General features: G+C 49.6%; 2 protein-coding genes across 2 annotated transcripts; one reads left to right on the top strand and one right to left on the bottom strand.

The window, feature by feature from the left end:
- Positions 1 to 658: 658 nt before the first annotated feature.
- CALR (calreticulin) lies at positions 659 to 4874 on the bottom strand. The gene is made up of 9 exons (XM_037145757.2): positions 4699 to 4874; positions 4225 to 4326; positions 3837 to 4040; positions 2955 to 3049; positions 2656 to 2865; positions 2460 to 2573; positions 2232 to 2375; positions 1522 to 1614; positions 659 to 1432 (listed from the first exon to the last, which is right to left on the bottom strand). The coding sequence occupies exons 1-9, from the start codon at positions 4787 to 4789 to the stop codon at positions 1229 to 1231; spliced, it is 1257 nt and encodes a 418-aa protein (XP_037001652.1). The 5' UTR covers positions 4790 to 4874; the 3' UTR covers positions 659 to 1228.
- Positions 4875 to 7676: 2802 nt separating this feature from the next.
- FARSA (phenylalanyl-tRNA synthetase subunit alpha) lies at positions 7677 to 15674 on the top strand. The gene is made up of 14 exons (XM_037145756.2): positions 7677 to 7812; positions 8155 to 8475; positions 10327 to 10464; positions 10554 to 10652; positions 10749 to 10867; positions 12156 to 12248; positions 12330 to 12458; positions 12538 to 12653; positions 13941 to 14025; positions 14116 to 14215; positions 14307 to 14475; positions 14556 to 14633; positions 14784 to 14898; positions 15284 to 15674. The coding sequence occupies exons 1-14, from the start codon at positions 7801 to 7803 to the stop codon at positions 15420 to 15422; spliced, it is 1713 nt and encodes a 570-aa protein (XP_037001651.2). The 5' UTR covers positions 7677 to 7800; the 3' UTR covers positions 15423 to 15674.
- The last annotated feature ends 3304 nt before the right edge of the window (positions 15675 to 18978 follow it).

Below are 18978 nucleotides of genomic sequence, written 5' to 3' on the forward strand. Positions count from 1 at the left end.
TCACCTACTGCCCAACTGTAACCAAGGTAACCAAGTCCTGGTGCTTCTCCCTTCACTTAAACCCTGAGCCTAGAAGCTTCCATCAGAGCAGGCTGGGCCCATTTCAGGGTTTCTTACCTCTCTCCTGCAACAAGGTTATCAGCTGCCAGCTACCTGCTGGACTTTAATGGCAGCCTTGTGGACCCAATAGAACAGGCCTAGGCCAGCCTCAGAAGCCCAGAGTCTTCCAGATTGTAAGAGGAATGGCTTTTACCACCGAATGATTGCTCTATGTAGTCTTATTCCATAGGTTAAGAGGTACATATGGTTGTGTAAAACAGTATGAGAAAGTGTCTTAAGGTGTGGGTTTAAAAATCCCTGCCCCACCTCTTACTATATTCTGGACCTATCCTCTCATCAGACTAAACCAGTACTAGAAATTCACCAGTTTGGTGCAAGGACTCAGTGAGTTAATACCTGGAGTATTTGAAATGGCACTTAGTTCCTCTTCTCCCACCCAGTGCTTTGTGGGGGTAAATGAAGGCCCCTGTAACCTTGTGGGACATTCAGCTAATGCTTTAGTGGCTGAGAAATTAGTCTTACCGAAGTCATCCCCCCCCCCCCAAAAGCCACCTTTGGTTTCCTGATGTCTGTCTTCCCCCAGAAGAAGACACAGGAGGAAGACACAAAACTTAATTTAATAGAAATTTTGTTTGTAATTCTTACATTCTCAGTGTGAGCTGAGCTGGAACCCACTGCCCCACCCAGAAGTGGCCCAGTTCTGGAGGCAGAAGAGGAAGGGAGGGGTTGGGGGGGGTGTCAGAGCTCAGGGCCTAGGAGCCCCATTCTTCCTCAGTGCTGGGGGGCTGGGGACACCATCCTTGTCTCCTGTTCCCTCTCTGGGCTCCAGGAAGAACAGATGGAATCTTGGGCCTGGGGCTTCTCTTCCACAACCCCCATACCCCTAGGTTGGATGGGAAATTAAGGGATCAGGGGAAAGCAAGGGACAGAGGAAGGCAAAGATGTCAAGAAAGATGAGGGCCAAAGGAGAATCAGAGACAAAACACCAATGGAGGGGAAAAAAAAAAAAAAGGGTTGGGGGAACAATACCAAAATCCACCCCAAATTGGAACCCGCCTGGAAAAAAAAGGAAAGTTCTCCAGTCTCATAGAGACATTATTTGGCGCAACTGGCTCTGTGGTGGGCACGTTCAGGCCTCAGTCCAGCCCTGGAAGAAGTGGCATGGCCCCTACAGCTCATCCTTGGCCTGGCCAGCAGCAGCATCTTCCTCTTCCTCCTCTTCCTTATCCTCCTCTTCCTCCTCATCTTCATCTTTGTCCTCCTCATCGTCGTCCTTGTCCGCCTCCTCCTCCTCCTTGCGCTTCTTGTCTTCCTCCTCCTCCCTCAGCCTCTGTTCCTCATCCTGCTTGTCCTTCATTTGCTTTTCTGCTGCCTGCACACAGATCACACACTCAGGGCCTGGCCCCCATCTGCCAGCCCTGCCTGCCCCCACCCCAGCCCATGAGTGGACCCTAGTCCCACCTTTGTGGCGCCCCATGTCTCGTTGCCAAACTTTTCAGCATATGCTTCATCGTTGGTGATGAGGAAGTTGTCGAAGATGGTGCCAGACTTAACCTGGGGGTAGAAATGTACTGAAGGTCAGAGATCACCCCATGGCCCCAGCCTTGAATTCCATAACCACTACACAATATCACAGTCCGACACTATGATTTAAAAATCATGATAACACTATGGTTCAAACCTCAGCTCTGCTATATTCTGCCTGTATGACCTTGGAATGGTGACTTCTCTGCACCTCAGTTTCTTCATCTGTATGAGGTCTCACTTCGTTACCTTGTGTAAATGTTTTTCCAGTACCTACTATGTGCCAAATTCTAGGTACTGAAGGTACACTGGTGAACAGAACTGACAAAAATTTGGTGTCCCCCCACCAAAAAAAAGTTTTGGTCCCTAATGGAACTATCTAACCACCTTCTAGGTCATTGGAGGAAGTTAATGAGTTGGTTCAGATAAGGTTCTTGAGGGAGTGCCAAGCATAAAGTATACAGAACCTCAAGGGGGGTGCTGTGAGAATTCCATGATGACAGACCAGGAAATTCTTCTGAAAAAAAAAATCACCATTTTAGGCTCATAACTGCCTAGGATTGACTCCTACTCCTGTCCCTTTCCTACAGGGTGATCCTGAACATTTGCAAACCCCTAGCAATCTTCCCGTTTCCCCCACATCTCACCTGCCAGAGGTCAAGGCCCAGCACTGCAAAGTTTTCATAGGCATAGATATTGCTATCAGGAGAGTACTCAGGGTTGTCGATCTCTGGGTGGATCCAAGTGCCTTTGTAATCCGGGTTGTCGATCTGCCGGGGCTTCCACTCACCCTATAGAAGAAGGGGACTCGAGGTGAGTGGAAGTCAGCACGCTCCCCTCTGTGCACCCCACTCTGCCTGGAACCCCAGGATCACCTTGTATTCTGGATTCTGAATCACTGGTGGTTCCCACTCTCCATCCATCTCTTCATCCCAGTCCTCAGGCTTCTTAGCATCGGGGTCAGGGATGTGCTCAGGCTTGTCCCAGTCCTGAAAGTACAGGAAAAGGTAAGATTTGGCCTAGCTGTCCACCAGCCCCTCTGTGTCAGGAAGCCCCTGTCCAAACACCAACCTCAGGTTTGGAGTCTGTGGGATCATCAATCTTGGCCCGCTCGTCCCAGTCTTCGGGCTTTGAAGCATCAGGATCCTTTATCTTCTTGGGTGGCAGAAAGTCCCAATCATCTTCCAGGGAGCCTGACTCCACCTGGCTATTGTCAATTTTCACCTCATAGGTGTTATCAGGCCGCACAATCAGTGTGTATAGGTGTGTGAATTCATCATCCTGAAGAAGGCAAAAGTGAGTGGCCCCGCCCACTAGACTGGCCACTGAGCCTACCCCAGACAGCCATTTGTCACCAAACCCAGGCACACCTTGCAACGGATGTCCTTGTTGATCAACACGTTTTTGCCCTTATAGTTGAAGATGACATGAACCTTCTTGGTGCCAGGACCACAGATATCAGGGCCTAGGTGAGAAGCAGTTGCAGTTAAGGGCCAGAGGCTGTCCACCACTGCCAGGCACCCCCACAAGCCCTATTTCCAACAGGAAGACTTAATTCTGTTTTAAAACTGAATTGGGCCCTGGCTGGTGTAGCTCAGTGGATTGAGCACGGGCCTGTGAAGCAAAGGGCTGCCAGTTCAATTCCTAGTCAGGGTACATGCCTGGGTTGCGGGCCAGGTCCCCAGTAGGGGATACATGAGAGGCAACCACACGTTGATGTTTCTCTCCCACTCTTTCTTCTTCCCTTCCCCTCTCTAAAAATAAGTAAATAAAATACTTTTTAAAGAAACTGAATTGGGGTGACATTGGTTAATAAAGTTATGTAGATTTCAGGTATACAATTTTATTACAAATCATCTATAAAAACATTGTATTGTGTGTTCACCACTTTAAATTAAAAACACCTGATTCTTAAATTCAGGTCCATTAAGACTCAAAAGACAGGATTCAGACTTCAACTATCTCTAAGGGGTAATGAGAACTGGAAAAAAACATGCACACTGTAGAACTCAGTATCCTAACTTGTAAAGCTGGAAAATACCTACCTAAAGCCACACAAATTAACAGCCTTAGACCAACAATAACAATACAACTATTGCTGCTGTGACTACCCTCTAAGTTTCCCCTTCAAAGGAAAGCCTGACAATGTGTTTCCCAGGCTCTCATGACCACCTTTCATGGGTTATAAGAAACCATGGATGGGTTTCAGTCTCCCTCTAATCAGAGGTCAGCACTAGGGTAAGGCCACTCACCAAACATAATGTTGTATTCAGAGTCGCCGTGCATGTCCGCCTGGTCCAAACTCTTTGGAAATAGCTTCACATAGCCGCCCCCACAGTCGATGTTCTGTTCATGTTTCACAGTAAACTGCACCACTAGCGTCTGGTCCCTGTTGCTGAAAGGCTCGAATCTGGCGGACAGGGCGTAAAAGCGGGCATCCTGGCTCGTCTGCAGCCCTAGCAGAGAATAGTATTGAGGTCACAGATGGCCCCAATCCCCGGGAACCCTAAGGTTCAAAGATTCAGACAACCATTCCCCTTCCTCCTCTTCCGCTGCTCCTGGGGATGCCCAGGCTGTCAGTGACTAGGGCTTCCTCCAGGAAGTCCTCCTGGGCTTCAGCACCCAACCTCAGGTTCTTACCTTTATCTTTCTCCAGATCACCATAGAACTTTCCAGCACTGAGGACAAATTTGCCAAAATCCGACTTGTGCTTGGATTCGACCCAACGGTTGGTCCACCCGTCTGCGGGATGAAAGGGGCAGGTCAGCGCGATTGTGCTGATTCCTCCCCCACCCACCAACTCCGCCGCAGCTCAAATGCATCTTCCAGGAGCCATAAACTGTTGTACTAAAGAAAATCCCTGAGTGCCCCCACCCCAATCTCGTTTGACAACCTCCGGTGGCTTAAGAGATCCTCGGACGAATCGTAAATGCTGCTGCGGGAGGCCGCTGCACCCTCCTAGTTCCCCAGGGACGTGAAAAGGATCGCCTGAGGCTCTAGTCATTGGGGCCACCGTGTTGGCCCTCTGAGCAGTAATTAGAGGCGACAACGCAGATCTGGGCTGGGGGGCCAGTCGTGTTGTCGGGGCGGCCTCGAGGAGGGGCCAGGCGTTACCTCCGTCCAGAAACTGCTCCTTGAAGTAGACGACGGGTTCGGCGGTAGCCTGGATGAGAAGGCCGAGCAGCAGTGACACGGATAGCAGCATGGCGGGCCGAGGGGGCGGCGGCGCGCGGACCCTGCAATTCTTCTCCAACAGCGGCTCTGCAGTAGGGACGGATGTTGGGGCTGGCCGTGACTTTTTATACACGACCGCCCCTCTAACCAACCTGGCCCTCCCTCTTGGCCCGCCCTCCATGCCTTTCATTGGTCAGTGGCCACGACTCTGACTTTCCATTGGGCTTTCCTCAACTCAGCAAGTTAGGCTGTGCCTAGGAACGCTCGGTTCCCAGATGGCCGATTTCTATTGGCCTCACCACTAGCCAATGAGTGTCGACCACGCGTTGTGGGAGACGCCCGCCGGTGAAGTAGGGGCTTCAAGCCCCTCAGGAGAGATCATGTGACCAGCGGTCGGCCCAACCTGTACCTCGCTTGCGCGCGTAGCTCGGGATCTGGAAATTTAAAGAACTCGCGCGAGCGCAGGTGTGGTCGCGACTAGGACCCTGCCCTAGCCCCAGCCTCACCTCCTCGGATCCACTCTGCGGGGAGATATAGGCAAGGTTTTGTACTCGCATTTGGAGAACTCTCACTACGACGCGCTGTCTCTGGCTTTCCCTCTCTCCTACCGCTTGCACCCCAGGATGAGGCAGAGACCACCAGATGCTTGGGCTCTGGTGGTCTCTACCTCACTTCACCATGGCGTCAAAGTCATGCAGGCCAGCAGAGTGTGCCAGCTGTCTCCAAAATGCAGCTCCTATAGTGCCTGGTACCCTGGCAGACTGCTGCTGTGTGACCTGGAGCAAGTCAATTAGCCTCTAATGTCACAGGAGCTCTTGAAAGGCCAGGAGGAGACCCTTGGCAGCTGCTGCCCAGCAAAAGTGCTTTCAAAGCTTTCAAGGACATCCTGGGAAAGAGGGAAGGAAGCCCAGAAGACTCGGAAGATATGACTATAGGCTGTAACTCCTAGGGTCGGGTTAGGGCAATCCTTTAGTTGCAGCCTGCCGCTCCTTTACCACCCCTCCCCCAACCTCTTCCACCCCCGCCAGTAAATGAAAGGGGTCGCTCTTTGTGGTCTCCCACAAACGGCCTGGCTTTTGCAATTAAACGGCTAAAGTCAAGAGGGCAGGGGGTTCCGTTGGGGAGGAAAAAAAGAGACAGATGGTAGAGAAGATAAGGTCTAAGGAGAGGCGTAAGTCCCCTGAGTCTAGAGTCTTCTGAAGTCAGAACCGCGTTAGTGCCAGCATAGGGCAGTCTTGAGGAAGAAGGGCTAGGGGGTTTCCCAAAGAGGGAAAGAACAAAGAGGTCCTGGACTTAGAAACTTGGGAGTGGACCTCGGAAGGGGAGGAGCAGGGGAATCTTCGCAAAAACGGTGAGGAAGTAGTGCTTTCCCACTAGTGGTGGAGACTCAGAAAAGGGAGAAATGAGGGATTTTGCAGAAATTGGGATTCTGCTCCCTCCCCCATGCAGCGTCCAGTATGGCCCAACCTGGCCCCCCCTTAGGAGAAGCCCCAAGTCTGGAGTGTCACTCCAGGCCTGCCACTGACCCTCCTGTCTTCCCTCCCTTTCACCAAGTGCAATGGACACATGGATTTGGTACTTCCTGCGTAAGGGTAGACACTGTGCTTGTCTGGTTGACTTCACCATCCCCCAGTGTTCCCTGCAGCACCTGACAGAACAGGCTTAAAACCTATCTGTGGCAGAAGGAAGGATGCTTGAAGAAATTAAAAATTTAAAACATGGGAAAAGCGCTTTGAAGGAAAGAAGGGACTTTGAGAAATGAATTCTGAATTTTTTAAATCAGGACTTCACTGTAGGGTCAGGATTGGGGAATATTAGTAACCCCATTTTCTAGGTTCAAATAACAATTGTGATGGCTAAATGACTAAAGGAATACTGCTTAGCATAGTGCCTGATATACAGTGCACATTCAATTTAGTATTAACAAATACTACATGAGGTGTGAGCACTTTCACAATTCTCACAATAACCTGGACTGATAATACCTCCATCCACGTGAGGAAACTGAAGCACAGCAAGAGTAAGTGATTTGTATGACATAAATGGCAGACCTGGGATTACAATGTACTTGGGCTGTCTAATAGCATCCACTGGCCACATATAACTGACCATTTGAAATGTGACTGGTACAAACTGAAATGTAGTATAAGTGTGAAATACACACCAGCCCTGGCTCCTGTGACTCAGTGGATTGGGTGCAGGCCTGTAGACCAAAAGGTCACTGGTTTGATTCCAGGTCAGGGCACATGCCTGAGTTGTGAGCCAGGTTCCCAACTGGGGGCATATGAGAGGCAACCAATTGATATTTCTCTTACACATTGATGCTTCTCTCCCTCTCTTTCTCCCTTCCCCTCTTAAAAAAAATAAAATCTTACTAAAATAAAATACACATCATATTGGACTGGATAGGTAGTACATTTATTTGGTTAGAGCATCATACCCATATGCCAAGGGAGTTGGTTCAGTACCCAGTCAGGGCACATGCAAAAGTCAACCAATGAATGAATGAATAAGTGGAACAGTAAATCAATGTTTCTTTCTCTCTAAAATCAATTTTAAGAATAATTAAAAATATTTTAAAAATTAAAATACTCATCAGATTTTTAAGGCTTAGTATGGAAAATTGTAAACTATTTCACTAGTAATGTTATATTAAGTGTTCAAGTCATATAAATGAACATAGCAGTTCTTCAAATTAACTTTACCCATTTTGTTTTTAACGTTGCTACTAGAAAATTTTAAATTGCATTTGTGTCTCTCATTACATATCTTTAAGCCAGTGCTGATTTAGACCACGCATTATTGCCCTGACATTGATTGCAGAGCCTGAGGTAGGGGTTGGGTGGAATCTGGAGTGTTTACAATTTCTGATTTCCATCTCTATCAGCTCCTTGTAGGGCCATGTGCAAACCACAGCACCCTCTGAGCATCAGCTTTTGCATCTGTGAAATGGGGATTATATCAGTATCTACATCATAAAGTTTTGGAAGAAATGGAATAACACACCTGAAGCACTTAACACTGGGTTGGACACACAGCTGGATGTCCACACAGGTTAGCTGCTACCTGGGCTATTATTAGGAGGGTCCTTCTCCCCTCTATAAATGGGGATGGTCCCTACCGAGCTTCCCTTTGAAAATTTAAAAGCAGTTGACAATAGCAGAATGATTAGCTCTATAGTGCAAGACAATACCAGAAGGGTTGGGGGTTCCAAGGCAAAGAGAAGGAGGAAGTCCAAGGTCATATAGCCCGTTGCAGGTGGGATTAAATGAAACTTAAAACAACGCTCTGATCCGCTCCTCGAGGTCAATCAATTTGACCTGTCGAGTCAAGTGGATACCACAAGGCCACCTAAGGCCAAGGTAAGGACTCACCGAGTCTCTTCCCGGCTTTAAGATTCAATTGACACACTCAAGATGGCGAGGCCCTGGACCCTGCAACATGACCAGCCACATTCAAGAAGGCCGCACACACTTCGGCGCTGGTTCCGGTTCCCGTCGTTCCGGAGCCGGTTCCGGTTCCGGTGTTTCTGGCCTTGGGAAGCACACACGGAGCCACCTGGCAACAGCCATGGCGGACGGTCCGGTGGCGGAAGTGTTGCTGAAGCGGCTGGAGGCGGCCGATGGCGGCCTGGATACCGCGAATCTAGCGGCCGAGCTGGGAGTGGAGCACCAGGCCGTGGTGGGAGCGGTGAAGAGCCTGCAGGCGCTGGGCGAGGTGAGCGGGGCCTTCTCACTTTAGCGCCTACCTCCAGGGCAAACTCCCTCAGGCCTGTTCAATTCAGGATGCAGGACAGGGAGTCGGGAACTTCTCAAAGGGGGGATCCGGGTGCACTGACGTTTCTCCAGCAGGAGACGTCTATTGAGAGCACGATTTACATTGGGGCGGGGGCGTTACTATGGTTGACGAGGAAGACACAGTCGCTGCCCTCAGGGAGACTGCTATTTAATGGGGTAGGTACTCACGCGACCTGAATAATGGAGGAGTCACAGGGAACCCAGAGGTAGCAAATGACCCAGCCTGGGGGAAAGGAGAGAATCCCAGACGAGGTGGCAGCTGAGTTGGGTCTCTGCATCGAGGAGGAAAGCCATGGCGCTTTAGAGGTCAGTATGGGGTTAGTGGAGCAGAGGGTGAGAGGTGAGAGAGACCACAGAGCTAGAATTTGCAAAGGCTTTCAGGTCTCTCACAGGATGGTAGGGAACCATTACAGGAGCTGGAGCTAGTCTGATGTGTGTGCTGCCTATATCACTCTTGGGAAGGACTGGTAGGGGCAGGCCAAGACTGGGCAGAAACATGCCCCCTAAACTAGAGGGCATGGTGTCTGTAGGATGGCAGCTGGGAGGGAGAGGTGATTTAGGAGAGGGAATGAAGTGAGATTCACGGCAAGGCAAGGGGAGCATGAATGAAGCCCAGCCTCCCCACTTGGATAAGTGAAGGCTTATGGAGCATTCACAGGAGGAGGACGCTGAGGGGCCTGTGGGCCACGGGTGAGGCTGGACCCATGAATGGAGGACACAGAAAACATATCTGAGCTGTTCATTCATCAAACTTATGTTTTGTGCCCCCCTCTGGTTTCAGCTTTATTTGTCATTCAATCCTTGCCATAACCATAGGTTGATGGTAGCATTGTTATCCATTTTGCAGATATGACCACTCCTAAATACTGGTCAGTAATTGGATCACTGTCACTAGAAGGGACAGTCAAACCTGGATTTGAAATTGCTCAGGCTGCAATGCCCAAGTCTGTCAGTTTGGAGAAGGGATTAAAGCAATGGTGTGTGGGATGACAGTATCTTGACTGATGTGAAATTGACATTTGTGTAGGTCATAGAGGGTTGAATAGTGCGAGATTTAATTGTGATAATAATAGCAATAGAATTTACACAGCATTTGCTGCATGCTAAACACCCTGCATGCTAAGCATCCTTTCTGTATTAGTTCTATTGCTCTTTAGAACAACCCTGTGAGGTGGAGCCCACCACACTCTGCTCTCATGGATAAGAAAACTTGTTCATGGAAGTTGAGCACCTTTCCTGAGGTCAGATAGCAAGTGAGGAGCAGAGCTGGAAATTAGAATGAAGGGGGAGCTAGGACATGTGGGCTCCACACAGCCTTGCCCCTGCCTGTATAACCTGAACCCTGTCCTCATCGTGGAGCCTCAAGCTCCTGTGTGTAATGTGAACCTCTGGGACCTTTCTCTGACTCTTCAGGCCCTGAGATGGGAACACATAAACATAAAGACAAGTCAGTTCATCTGAGACCTTAAAAGTCTTCCCCAGGTTTTTAAGAAATCTGTCCTAGGTTAAAAAGTGATAGAGTTTGTCTTCTGCCAGGCAATACCTTTAGTACTTTACTTCACCCTGGGAAGTGTGAATCATATTTATTGTTATCCCTGTGTCGTAGAAGGGAAACTGAGACTCAGCAAGGGGAGATCACTTGGCTGGGAAGAGGGAAAGCTGAGATGTGAAGCCAGTCTTAGGGGTTATACTTTGACCTTGGCTCCAGTTCTGTAACAAGAGAGCACCTGGCACTAACCCTGCCCCTGCTTCTGCCTTCTTTTTCCTGCAGATCATCGAGGCTGAGCTACGTTCCACCAAGCACTGGGAGCTTACTGCTGAGGGCAAGGAGATTGCCCGAGAGGGCAGCCATGAGGCCCGGGTGTTTTATAGTGTGCCCCCCGAGGGCCTGGCCCAGAGTGAGCTCATGGTAGGGCCATGGGTGGGCGGGCAGAGCCTAGGGAGGTGATGGGGTGAAGGTGGCCCTTGTGCCCCCTCACTGCAGCCTTGCTCCTCCAGCAACTGCCCAGTGGCAAGGTGGGCTTCAGCAAGGCCATGTCCAGCAAATGGATCCGTGTGGACAAGAGTGCAGCTGATGGGCCCCGGGTGTTCCGAGTGGTGAGTCTCTATGGTTGAGCGGGGAGACCTCTGGCCCTCACAGCTACTCACAACCATCATCCCATTATTCCCATTATCCATCTATCATCACGGCAGGTGAACAGTGTGGAAGATGAGGTACAGCGGCGGCTCCAGCTGGTCCAGAGTGGGCAGGTCGAGAAGCTGAGTGAAAAAGAAAAGAGTGAGCTGAAGAAAAGGAAGCTGCTTACTGAAGTGTGAGTGGTGGCCACCCCCAGGCTCAAACCTATGTCACCTGTGTGGCCCTTGGATAGGAGAAGGGAAGGGAGAGCTATTCTGGCCACACTTGGCCATGATTTTGTTAGCCCCTCTTCACATTATAGTTGTCAAGCACACAGGCCAGGCCCATGCCACCTCAGGGCCTTGGCATTTGCTCTGTCTTCTGTCAAGAATGATCTTGTTGATCTTCAAGGCAGGTTCCAGCAGTCAACCTCTATTCATGTGTCACAGGGACTACCTTTTCTCCCACAAGTTCCATAAAAGCCACTCACTCCTAGTCTCTATTTATTTCTTCCACAGTCCTAAACACTGTCTGAAATTGACTGAATGCTGGGACCTGGACGGCTGGGTTCTCCGCTCTTACAGGGTTGTGTCCCCTTTCAGCAGACACTGAATGGAGGTGGGCTGCCCAATCCAAGTCCCAGCTCTGCCACTTACTGGCTCTGTGACCTTGGCTAAGCACTTAATCTTTCTAGGATTCAGTTTTTTCATCTATAAAATGACCCCCTTTCACAAGATTGTGGGGTGACTTCACTGGAACAGAGCTGGAATAGGATAACTTTATCTATCTAAGCTTTACCTGTTATTATCACTCCTAACTGTATGCTTTTCTTTTTTAAAAGATTTTACTTATATATTTACTTTTTAGAGAGAGGGGAAGGGAAGGAGAAAAAGAGGAAGAGAAACAGGTTGGTTGCCCCCTGCACATGCCCAGCCAAGGACCTGGTCCAAATCCAGGCACCTGTCCCGACCAGGAATTGAACCTGTGACCTTTTGGTTTGCAGGACAGTGTCCAGCTCACTGAGCTACACCAGTCAGGTACCAGCTGTGTACCTAGTGCTTTGAACGGGCTCTGGCACACAGTAAGTTCTCAATACGTGCTCGTTGAAAGAATAAGTTAATGAATTCAGGATATAGGTAGAGGCCAAATAAAAGGATTTCCAGGTAACACTAAATATCAGGAAAAAAATAAATCAGCCTTAGCTGATGTGGATTGCTTGGAACATCGTCCCATACACCTAAAGGTCATGGTTCGATTCCCAGTCAGGGTACATACTTAGGATATGGGTTCAGTCCCCAGTCAGGGCACATATGGGAGGCAACCAGTCAATGTTTCTCTCTCACTCCCTTCTCTAAAATCAACAAATAAAAATTGAAAAAGAAGAGAAAGCATAGTGACTTGGTGGGTGGTGCTGGGGTCAGCATCATTTGGGAGATCAGGTGAAGAAGTTGACAGTGATGTTCCCTTCCCTCCTCTGGCCTAAGAACCCTGAAGACCTACTGGGTGAGCAAAGGCAGTGCCTTCAGCACCAGTGTCTCCAAGCAGGAGACGGATCTGAGTCCAGAGATGATCTCCAGGTAGGGGCAGCCCCAGGGCGAAGGGTTGGTGGGGATGGGCAGTCCCCACCAGACCTATGAACCCTGCGTCCCCATCCACAGCGGTTCCTGGCGGGACCGGACCTTCAAGCCCTACAATTTCTCAGCCCATGGCATCCTCCTTGACAGCGGTCACTTGCACCCCCTGCTAAAAGTCCGTACCCAATTCCGGCAGATCTTTCTGGAGATGGGGTGAGCATGGGGCCGGGGCGGGGGGGAGCTGGGCCAGCCCTAGGCACAGGCAGGGTAGTCAGGCCACTTCTCTCACCAGGTTCACTGAGATGCCAACTGACAACTTCATTGAAAGCTCCTTCTGGAATTTTGATGCACTTTTCCAGCCCCAGCAGCACCCAGCACGAGACCAGCATGACACTTTCTTCCTGAGAGGTGGGTGGCCCCGCTATGCCATCAGAGGTGCTGGGCCTGGGCAGAGTCTTTGGGGTGGTGTACCCTTTTACAGAATAAACTCCACCTGCCCTCCTGACCACCTCAGGGCACTGCCTCTGCTGTGCCTTCTGCTGACCACTGTTTTCTCCTGGATCTTCATGGAGGGCTCTGGTGTCAAATGTGCATGTGTTACCTTAGAGAAGTCATTCCTGACACGCCTTGGTCCCCATTCGTTTCTTTTTTAACCATTCTTAGTGCTGTGTGAAACTGAATGGCTTTCCACAGTGGTGGTTTCTCCCACCAGGAGGAGGAGGTCTGGTGAGACCAGTAAATCCCCACTGCCTGGCTGGGATCAACGGCAGCATTGCCATTGTTATTGTCACAGCACCCCAAACTTACTAAGCACTCCGTATACACTAGTTGCTCTTCTAATCTTCCTGCCAACTATAGGAAAGTAATACTCTCAGCCCCTCTTACTTACAAGGACACTAGGGCTCAGAGAGGGAACTATACTGCTCAGGATCCCACAGCTTGTAAGTGGTGGAGCTTTTCTGGCACACCAAAATTGTGTCTCTAAAAGGGGATCTCAAGAGTTTACACCTCCCCACAACAAATGGTTGCTGAGCTCCTCCTGTGTGCCAAGGTTTCTTTTCAACACCTGGGTCACAGCCATGAATGAGACAGAAGTCCTTGCCCTGATGAGACCTGCATTCTGGCAGGGGAGACGTGATAAACCCTAAATAACCTGTGATTGCAGTAATGCAGGATGGCAGTAAATGCAATGGGGGAAATTCGCATGGAAGAGGAGCTGTCAGGGCTTTTTTGTTTTGTTGTTGTTGTTTTTTAAGGTTTTTTTGTTTTGCTTTGTTTTGTTTTAAGTCGTTGCTTAAGCAAAGATCAAAGGAGGCTGAGAATGGCCTATATCTGGAGAAGGGAACTTCCAGGCAGAGGGAATGGCCAGTGCAAAGGCCATGAGGCTAGAACGTGCCTGATGTGCTCACAGATCAGCTGGGAGGCTCTGTGACTGGAGGAAGTGATGAATTAGGATTGGGAGGGATGTGGACAGGGAGTTGACTAGGGACCACAGAGGAGACTTCAGCTTTTTCTAGTAGTAAGGTGGGAGCTGTAGAAGGTTCTCGGCAGACAGGCATATGATTGACTCAGGTATTCCTGGATGCCCTCTGACTGCAACGGCAGGTGAGGTTGGGAGCTGCATCTGTGTCCTCTGTTCAGTGGCTGTTTGAGAAATCCTACATGACTGACTCGGTGATGCTCTGTCCTTCCCAGATCCAGCTGAGGCCCTGCAGCTCCCAATGGACTATGTGCATCGGGTCAAGCGGACCCATTCCCAGGGTGGCTATGGCTCACAGGGGTGAGGCAGGACCAGGACTTCAGGGTGTTGTGGGGAAGGAAGTTGGGGACCTAAGGACATCAGCATGGACTTCCGGGTTTCCTCCTGAAGGTACAAGTACAATTGGAAGCTGGATGAGGCCCGTAAGAATTTGCTGCGCACACATACCACAGCAGCCAGTGCCCGTGCCCTATACCGTCTGGCCCAAAAGGTACAGCTAGGACTGGACAGTGTGGGGATGGGGGGGACTTAATACTTATCTTCTGACCCATGCCTTGGCCTGACCTGCCTGTCACCCCCAGAAACCCTTTACGCCAGCCAAGTACTTCTCCATTGACCGTGTGTTCCGGAATGAGACCCTGGATGCCACACACCTGGCCGAGTTCCACCAGATCGAGGGGGTTGTGGCTGACCATGGCCTTACTCTGGGCCACCTCATGGGCGTCCTTCGGGAGTTTTTCACCAAGCTGGGTGAGCAGGCAGGCCGGGGCAGGTGGTGTTGGTGGGTCTGCAGGAGGATGTCTGGGTCACCAGCCTTGTCTTCCTCCCAGGTATTACCCAGTTGCGCTTCAAGCCAGCCTACAACCCCTACACTGAGCCCAGCATGGAGGTGTTCAGCTACCACCAAGGTCGGGGTGGGACCTGGTACTGTGGTAGGGAGGGATGTCTGAGGCTGCCCCCTCTTAGCCCAGATTCCTTCACTGCCAAGCCCACACCCTGCCTCCCAAACTCACTGCCTCTGGCCCAACATCACCCACATTGTTTTTTTGCCCCTACAGGCTTGAAGAAGTGGGTGGAGGTTGGGAACTCAGGACTCTTCCGTCCTGAAATGCTGCTGCCCATGGGGCTCCCTGAGAATGTGTCAGTCATTGCCTGGGGTCTCTCCCTGGAGCGGTGAGTGCCCAAACCACTTAGCACGTGCTTGGCTGCTTTGCCTAGATGACTCGCCAGGTGTGAAGGCCCGCAGACCTTCAGCACTATCCATTCATTCACTAAGAAACTTAAGTGATCACCTGCTGTGGGCTGTGTTCTCTACTGTGAATAAGTAGCACATACCCTTGCCTCTTCTGGGGTCCTAGTGGAGTAAGAAGCATGCTGTGTTTGGAGGGAGAAAGTGAGGAGGTAGGGAGGTGATAGAGCATGTTGATCAGGGCCCTGTGGACCACAGAGAGGACTTGGGCTTCTACTCTGAGGAAGGTGGGAACTCTCAGAGGTTCTGATCAGAGGAGAACAGGACCTGACCTAGTAGTGTTAAAGCTTGTTCCCTCTCTCCCTTAAGCCCAACGATGATCAAATACGGCATCAACAATATCCGTGAGCTGGTAGGCCACAAGGTGAACCTGCAGATGGTGTATGACAGTCCCCTGTGCCGCCTGGATGCTGAACGGGCGTCCCCACAGACACAGGAGGCTGCATGACATGGGCCACCCTGAACAGGCTGCCTGCCCTGAGCCCTTGCCCAGTCCCTTTGCATCCCTGGCCAGTGGACTCCCTTGTATTTATGAGGCCTCTGTGAGGCTCTCGCCCTATTCCTTGTATCTCCTCTTCCCTACCTGCTTCAGGGTCCCAGGGGCAGGGGAGCGGGTAGCTCATTTGTTCTGATATCCATCTATGGGGGTGGGCCCTAGGGACCCCTGCAGGTTGGCTAATAAAGTGGGCATTTGTCCTCATCTGGCGCCTTTCCTTAGGGGTGGTTGGGTTATGTCGGCTCTCCCCAGTTCAGAGTGCTGCTTGATGGGAGGGAAACCTAGGTACTAGTGGGAGTGATGTTGGAATGGGGTCATGGATCCTCAGAGTCTCCTGGTCAGTTTCATTTACTCTCCCCTGGAAAAGATGAGCTCTTTCAAGCATTTACCAATCAATTAGCCAGAGGACTACTTGGTACCGTGCCCTCTTTTTGGGGAGGGCAAGCAAGCTTAAGCTTTTAAAAGTTGCCCCCACCCTCCTTTTAAACACAATTTTAGACCACTTTTACATTCACAGCAAAATCCAGTGGAAGGTACAGTGATTTACCACATACCCCCTGCCCTCCCACCTGCACAGCTCCCCCATTACCAACATCCCCACCAGAATGGTGCTGTTGTTACAGCTGTTGGACCTGTATTGACACGTGAACAGTGGTTCACTCTGTTGTACCTTGTACGGGTTTAGACAAAGGGATGATGACATGTATGCACCATTATGGTATCAAACAGTATTTTCACCACCCTGACTACCCTGGTCACCTGTGTTCCACCTGTTCATCCCTCTAGCCTCCCCAAAGCTGCTTTAAAAATCTTACAAGCCCAGAAAAGAGAGAAGATACAGTTTTATATCTTTGCTCCCATCATACAGTGTTTAGGATCTCACACTTGAGCTTCTTCTGTATGCTTTTGTGGAAGCAAATCCCAGCTGCCATGTCACTCACCCCACATCTTTAGGGACAGCGCACTTTTGAAAATAAAGTTTCTTGGGTAATCACAAGGCCACTGGCGCACCCAGTGAAGTTGACAAGTCAGCTGAGGCCATGGGCATCAGTGGTCCCAGGGCCCTGTGGGTACCAAGCTCCTGATAGCTCGTCTGTTAAATCTTTATTTCGTATTAAATAATTCACTCATACAGAAAAATACTGATTTGTGGTATAACAGTATACTTACTAAGTGCCAGCACTGTTCATGAGCTGAAACCTTGGCAGTAGGCAAAGTAGACTCAGGTCCCTGTGCTCGGGAGCTGACATGTGGGGAGGGTGCTCTAGAGACGTGATAAGTAAATTCAGAAGTAGTGAGAGAGGTAAGGCCTTACTGAAAAATAGCTGAGGGTGAAGAATATAATATAAACTGTAGTTCAATAACAACCAAGAATCACTCCACCCCACCCTTGCTTCAATCAATCTGATCACTGACTACAGTATTGCTTTGGGCCTATGTGACCAGTGGGTTTGAAGATCCTACGGGTTTGTCCTAGTTCCTTTCATCCCCACCCTGCTGAAGTTATTGCTCCCTCCCGAAACTGGGTGTTTATCATTCTCATATTTGAACCTTTTTCCTATTTTTATGTATTACTTTCTAAGACATGGTCTCATTTCTGCATGTTTTTAAAATTTATACAAATGATGCACCATAAAAATTATCCTGCCCTGGCTGGTGTGGCTCTGGATTGAGTGCCAGCCTGTGAACCAAAGGGTTGCTAGTTGATTCCCAGTCAGGGCACATGCCTGGGTTGCAGGCCATGTCCCCAGAGGGGGCATGTGAGAGGCAACTACACGTTAATGTTTCTCTTTTTTTTTCCTTCATTCCCCTCTCTAAAAATAAGTAAGCTTTTCAAAAAAATTAAATGAAAAATAAATTTTAAAAAGTCATTCTGCATGTTGTGTGTTGCTTTTGTTTGGATTCTGTTTGCTTGTGTTTGTGAGTGCATGTTTAACATAAGCCTTTGAGATTATCCTTGGTAGATTACTCCTCCAATTTTCAAGTAACTCTTGGTATGTTCCGGATGTTTTATCCCTGAAGCCCTTACAGTAGCTGGACATTTTCTTTTTTAAAATTGATCTTAGGGAAAAAGAAGCATCAGTTTGTCGTTCTACTTATTTATGGATTCACTGGTGTGTTCCCTGACCTGGGGTTGAACCCACAACCTTGAGGTATCAGGACGATTTTCTAGCCAATCGAGCTACCCGGCCAGGGCCTAGTACACAGGTGTTTTAGATTTACTACCTTGGTAGTAGAAGACAATGGGTTTTGAGTGAGTGGCAGTTGTATGATCATCGTTGTGGGTAAGAGATAGAACTCAGATTCAAATCCATGTTTTCCGGAATGTGGGTGTCTAAGATGTGTGCTCTAGGTATATGTGGCCTAAAACAGAGATCCCCACAAGGGCTGAGCAGTGTGAACGGCTTCCCACTGCCTCCTCCACATGCTACACTGGCATGTGGAGGTATCCCAGAGAAAACTTTTTCCCAACAAACTGGAACAAAATTCCAACCCTTTACCTTTCCCCAAACCCCACCTCTACCCAACCACAACCTCCCATAATCCTTGCTCTTTCCTACCAACAAGCCTTGTGGCTGCTCTTCAGCCTCACTGAGCTTCCTTCCACCTCAGGGCTTTTGCACACACCTATTCAAATCTTTTGCCCAGTTTCTTGATTTGGGTTTGTTTTATTATTGAGTTGCAAGAGTTCCTTTTAGATGCGAGTACAAGTTATTAGATTTATATTTTGCAAATATTTTCTCCCAGTCTGTGGCTTGTGTGCCAACAATAATATTAGGATTAAGTTATTGTTATTAACTATTATCATCAAAGAACACGGGTACAACTCTTAAGGACCAGATCCACCATACTTTCGAGAAACTTCAAGCTCTGGAGCACACAGGTACCTGATTCAAGGAGGTAACTGCATAAACTTTTTCACTGGAGGCTGTTAAGTCTAAATCAAGGAACAAGGGTCAGAATTTTAAAAAAGATTTTATTTATCTTTAGAGGGTAAGGGAAGGAGAGAGGGAGAGAAAAATCAATGTATGATTGCCTCTTGTGTGTCCCCTGCTGGGAAGTGGCCTGTAACCCAGGCATGTACCCTGACTGGGAATCGAACCCCGATTCTTTGGTTCACAAGCCCGAGCTCAATCCATTGAGCTATGCCAACCAGGCAGAATTTTTTTTTTTATTGAAAAGATTTCTTTGGGTAGAGTAGATGAACTGAAACGTAATGAATGAAGGAAGGGTCCGCTAGATTTCCACTATCCACCTCCGCCCCGCAACCTCTAAAGCCCGCACGCGCGCGCGCCTAAACTCCCCTCCACCCCACGCCCGCTCCCAGCTGGGTAGCGTAACCCTGGGACGGCCCAACGGCTCAACCGCCGTTAGCAGTGCGCGCGGCCGTTAACGTGCGCGTGCACGTTCCCAGAGAGAAACCTTGACAGAGGAGCGCGCCGCAGCGAGTCCAGGGGCCTGGGGCGGGGCCAGCGCGTGCGCAGAAGGATTAGAAGAGAGGCGGGAA

Source organism: Artibeus jamaicensis, unplaced genomic scaffold (assembly GCF_021234435.1).
Source record: "Artibeus jamaicensis isolate MK-2021 breed Jamaican fruit bat unplaced genomic scaffold, CSHL_Jam_final contig_3290, whole genome shotgun sequence".
Taxonomy (NCBI): domain Eukaryota; kingdom Metazoa; phylum Chordata; class Mammalia; order Chiroptera; family Phyllostomidae; genus Artibeus; species Artibeus jamaicensis.

Coding starts and splice junctions, on each gene's coding strand:
- CALR (XM_037145757.2), bottom strand. CDS start 4,789: ATGCTGCTATCCGTGTCACTGCTGCTCGGCCTTCTCATCCAGGCTACC. Junction 4,327..4,698: donor GGAGCAGTTTCTGGACGGAG/GTAACGCCTGGC, acceptor TTCATCCCGCAG/ACGGGTGGACCAACCGTTGG. Junction 1,433..1,521: donor AGACATGGGGCGCCACAAAG/GTGGGACTAGGG, acceptor ATCTGTGTGCAG/GCAGCAGAAAAGCAAATGAA.
- FARSA (XM_037145756.2), top strand. Junction 10,465..10,553: donor TGGCCCAGAGTGAGCTCATG/GTAGGGCCATGG, acceptor TTGCTCCTCCAG/CAACTGCCCAGTGGCAAGGT. Junction 10,653..10,748: donor GGCCCCGGGTGTTCCGAGTG/GTGAGTCTCTAT, acceptor TCATCACGGCAG/GTGAACAGTGTGGAAGATGA.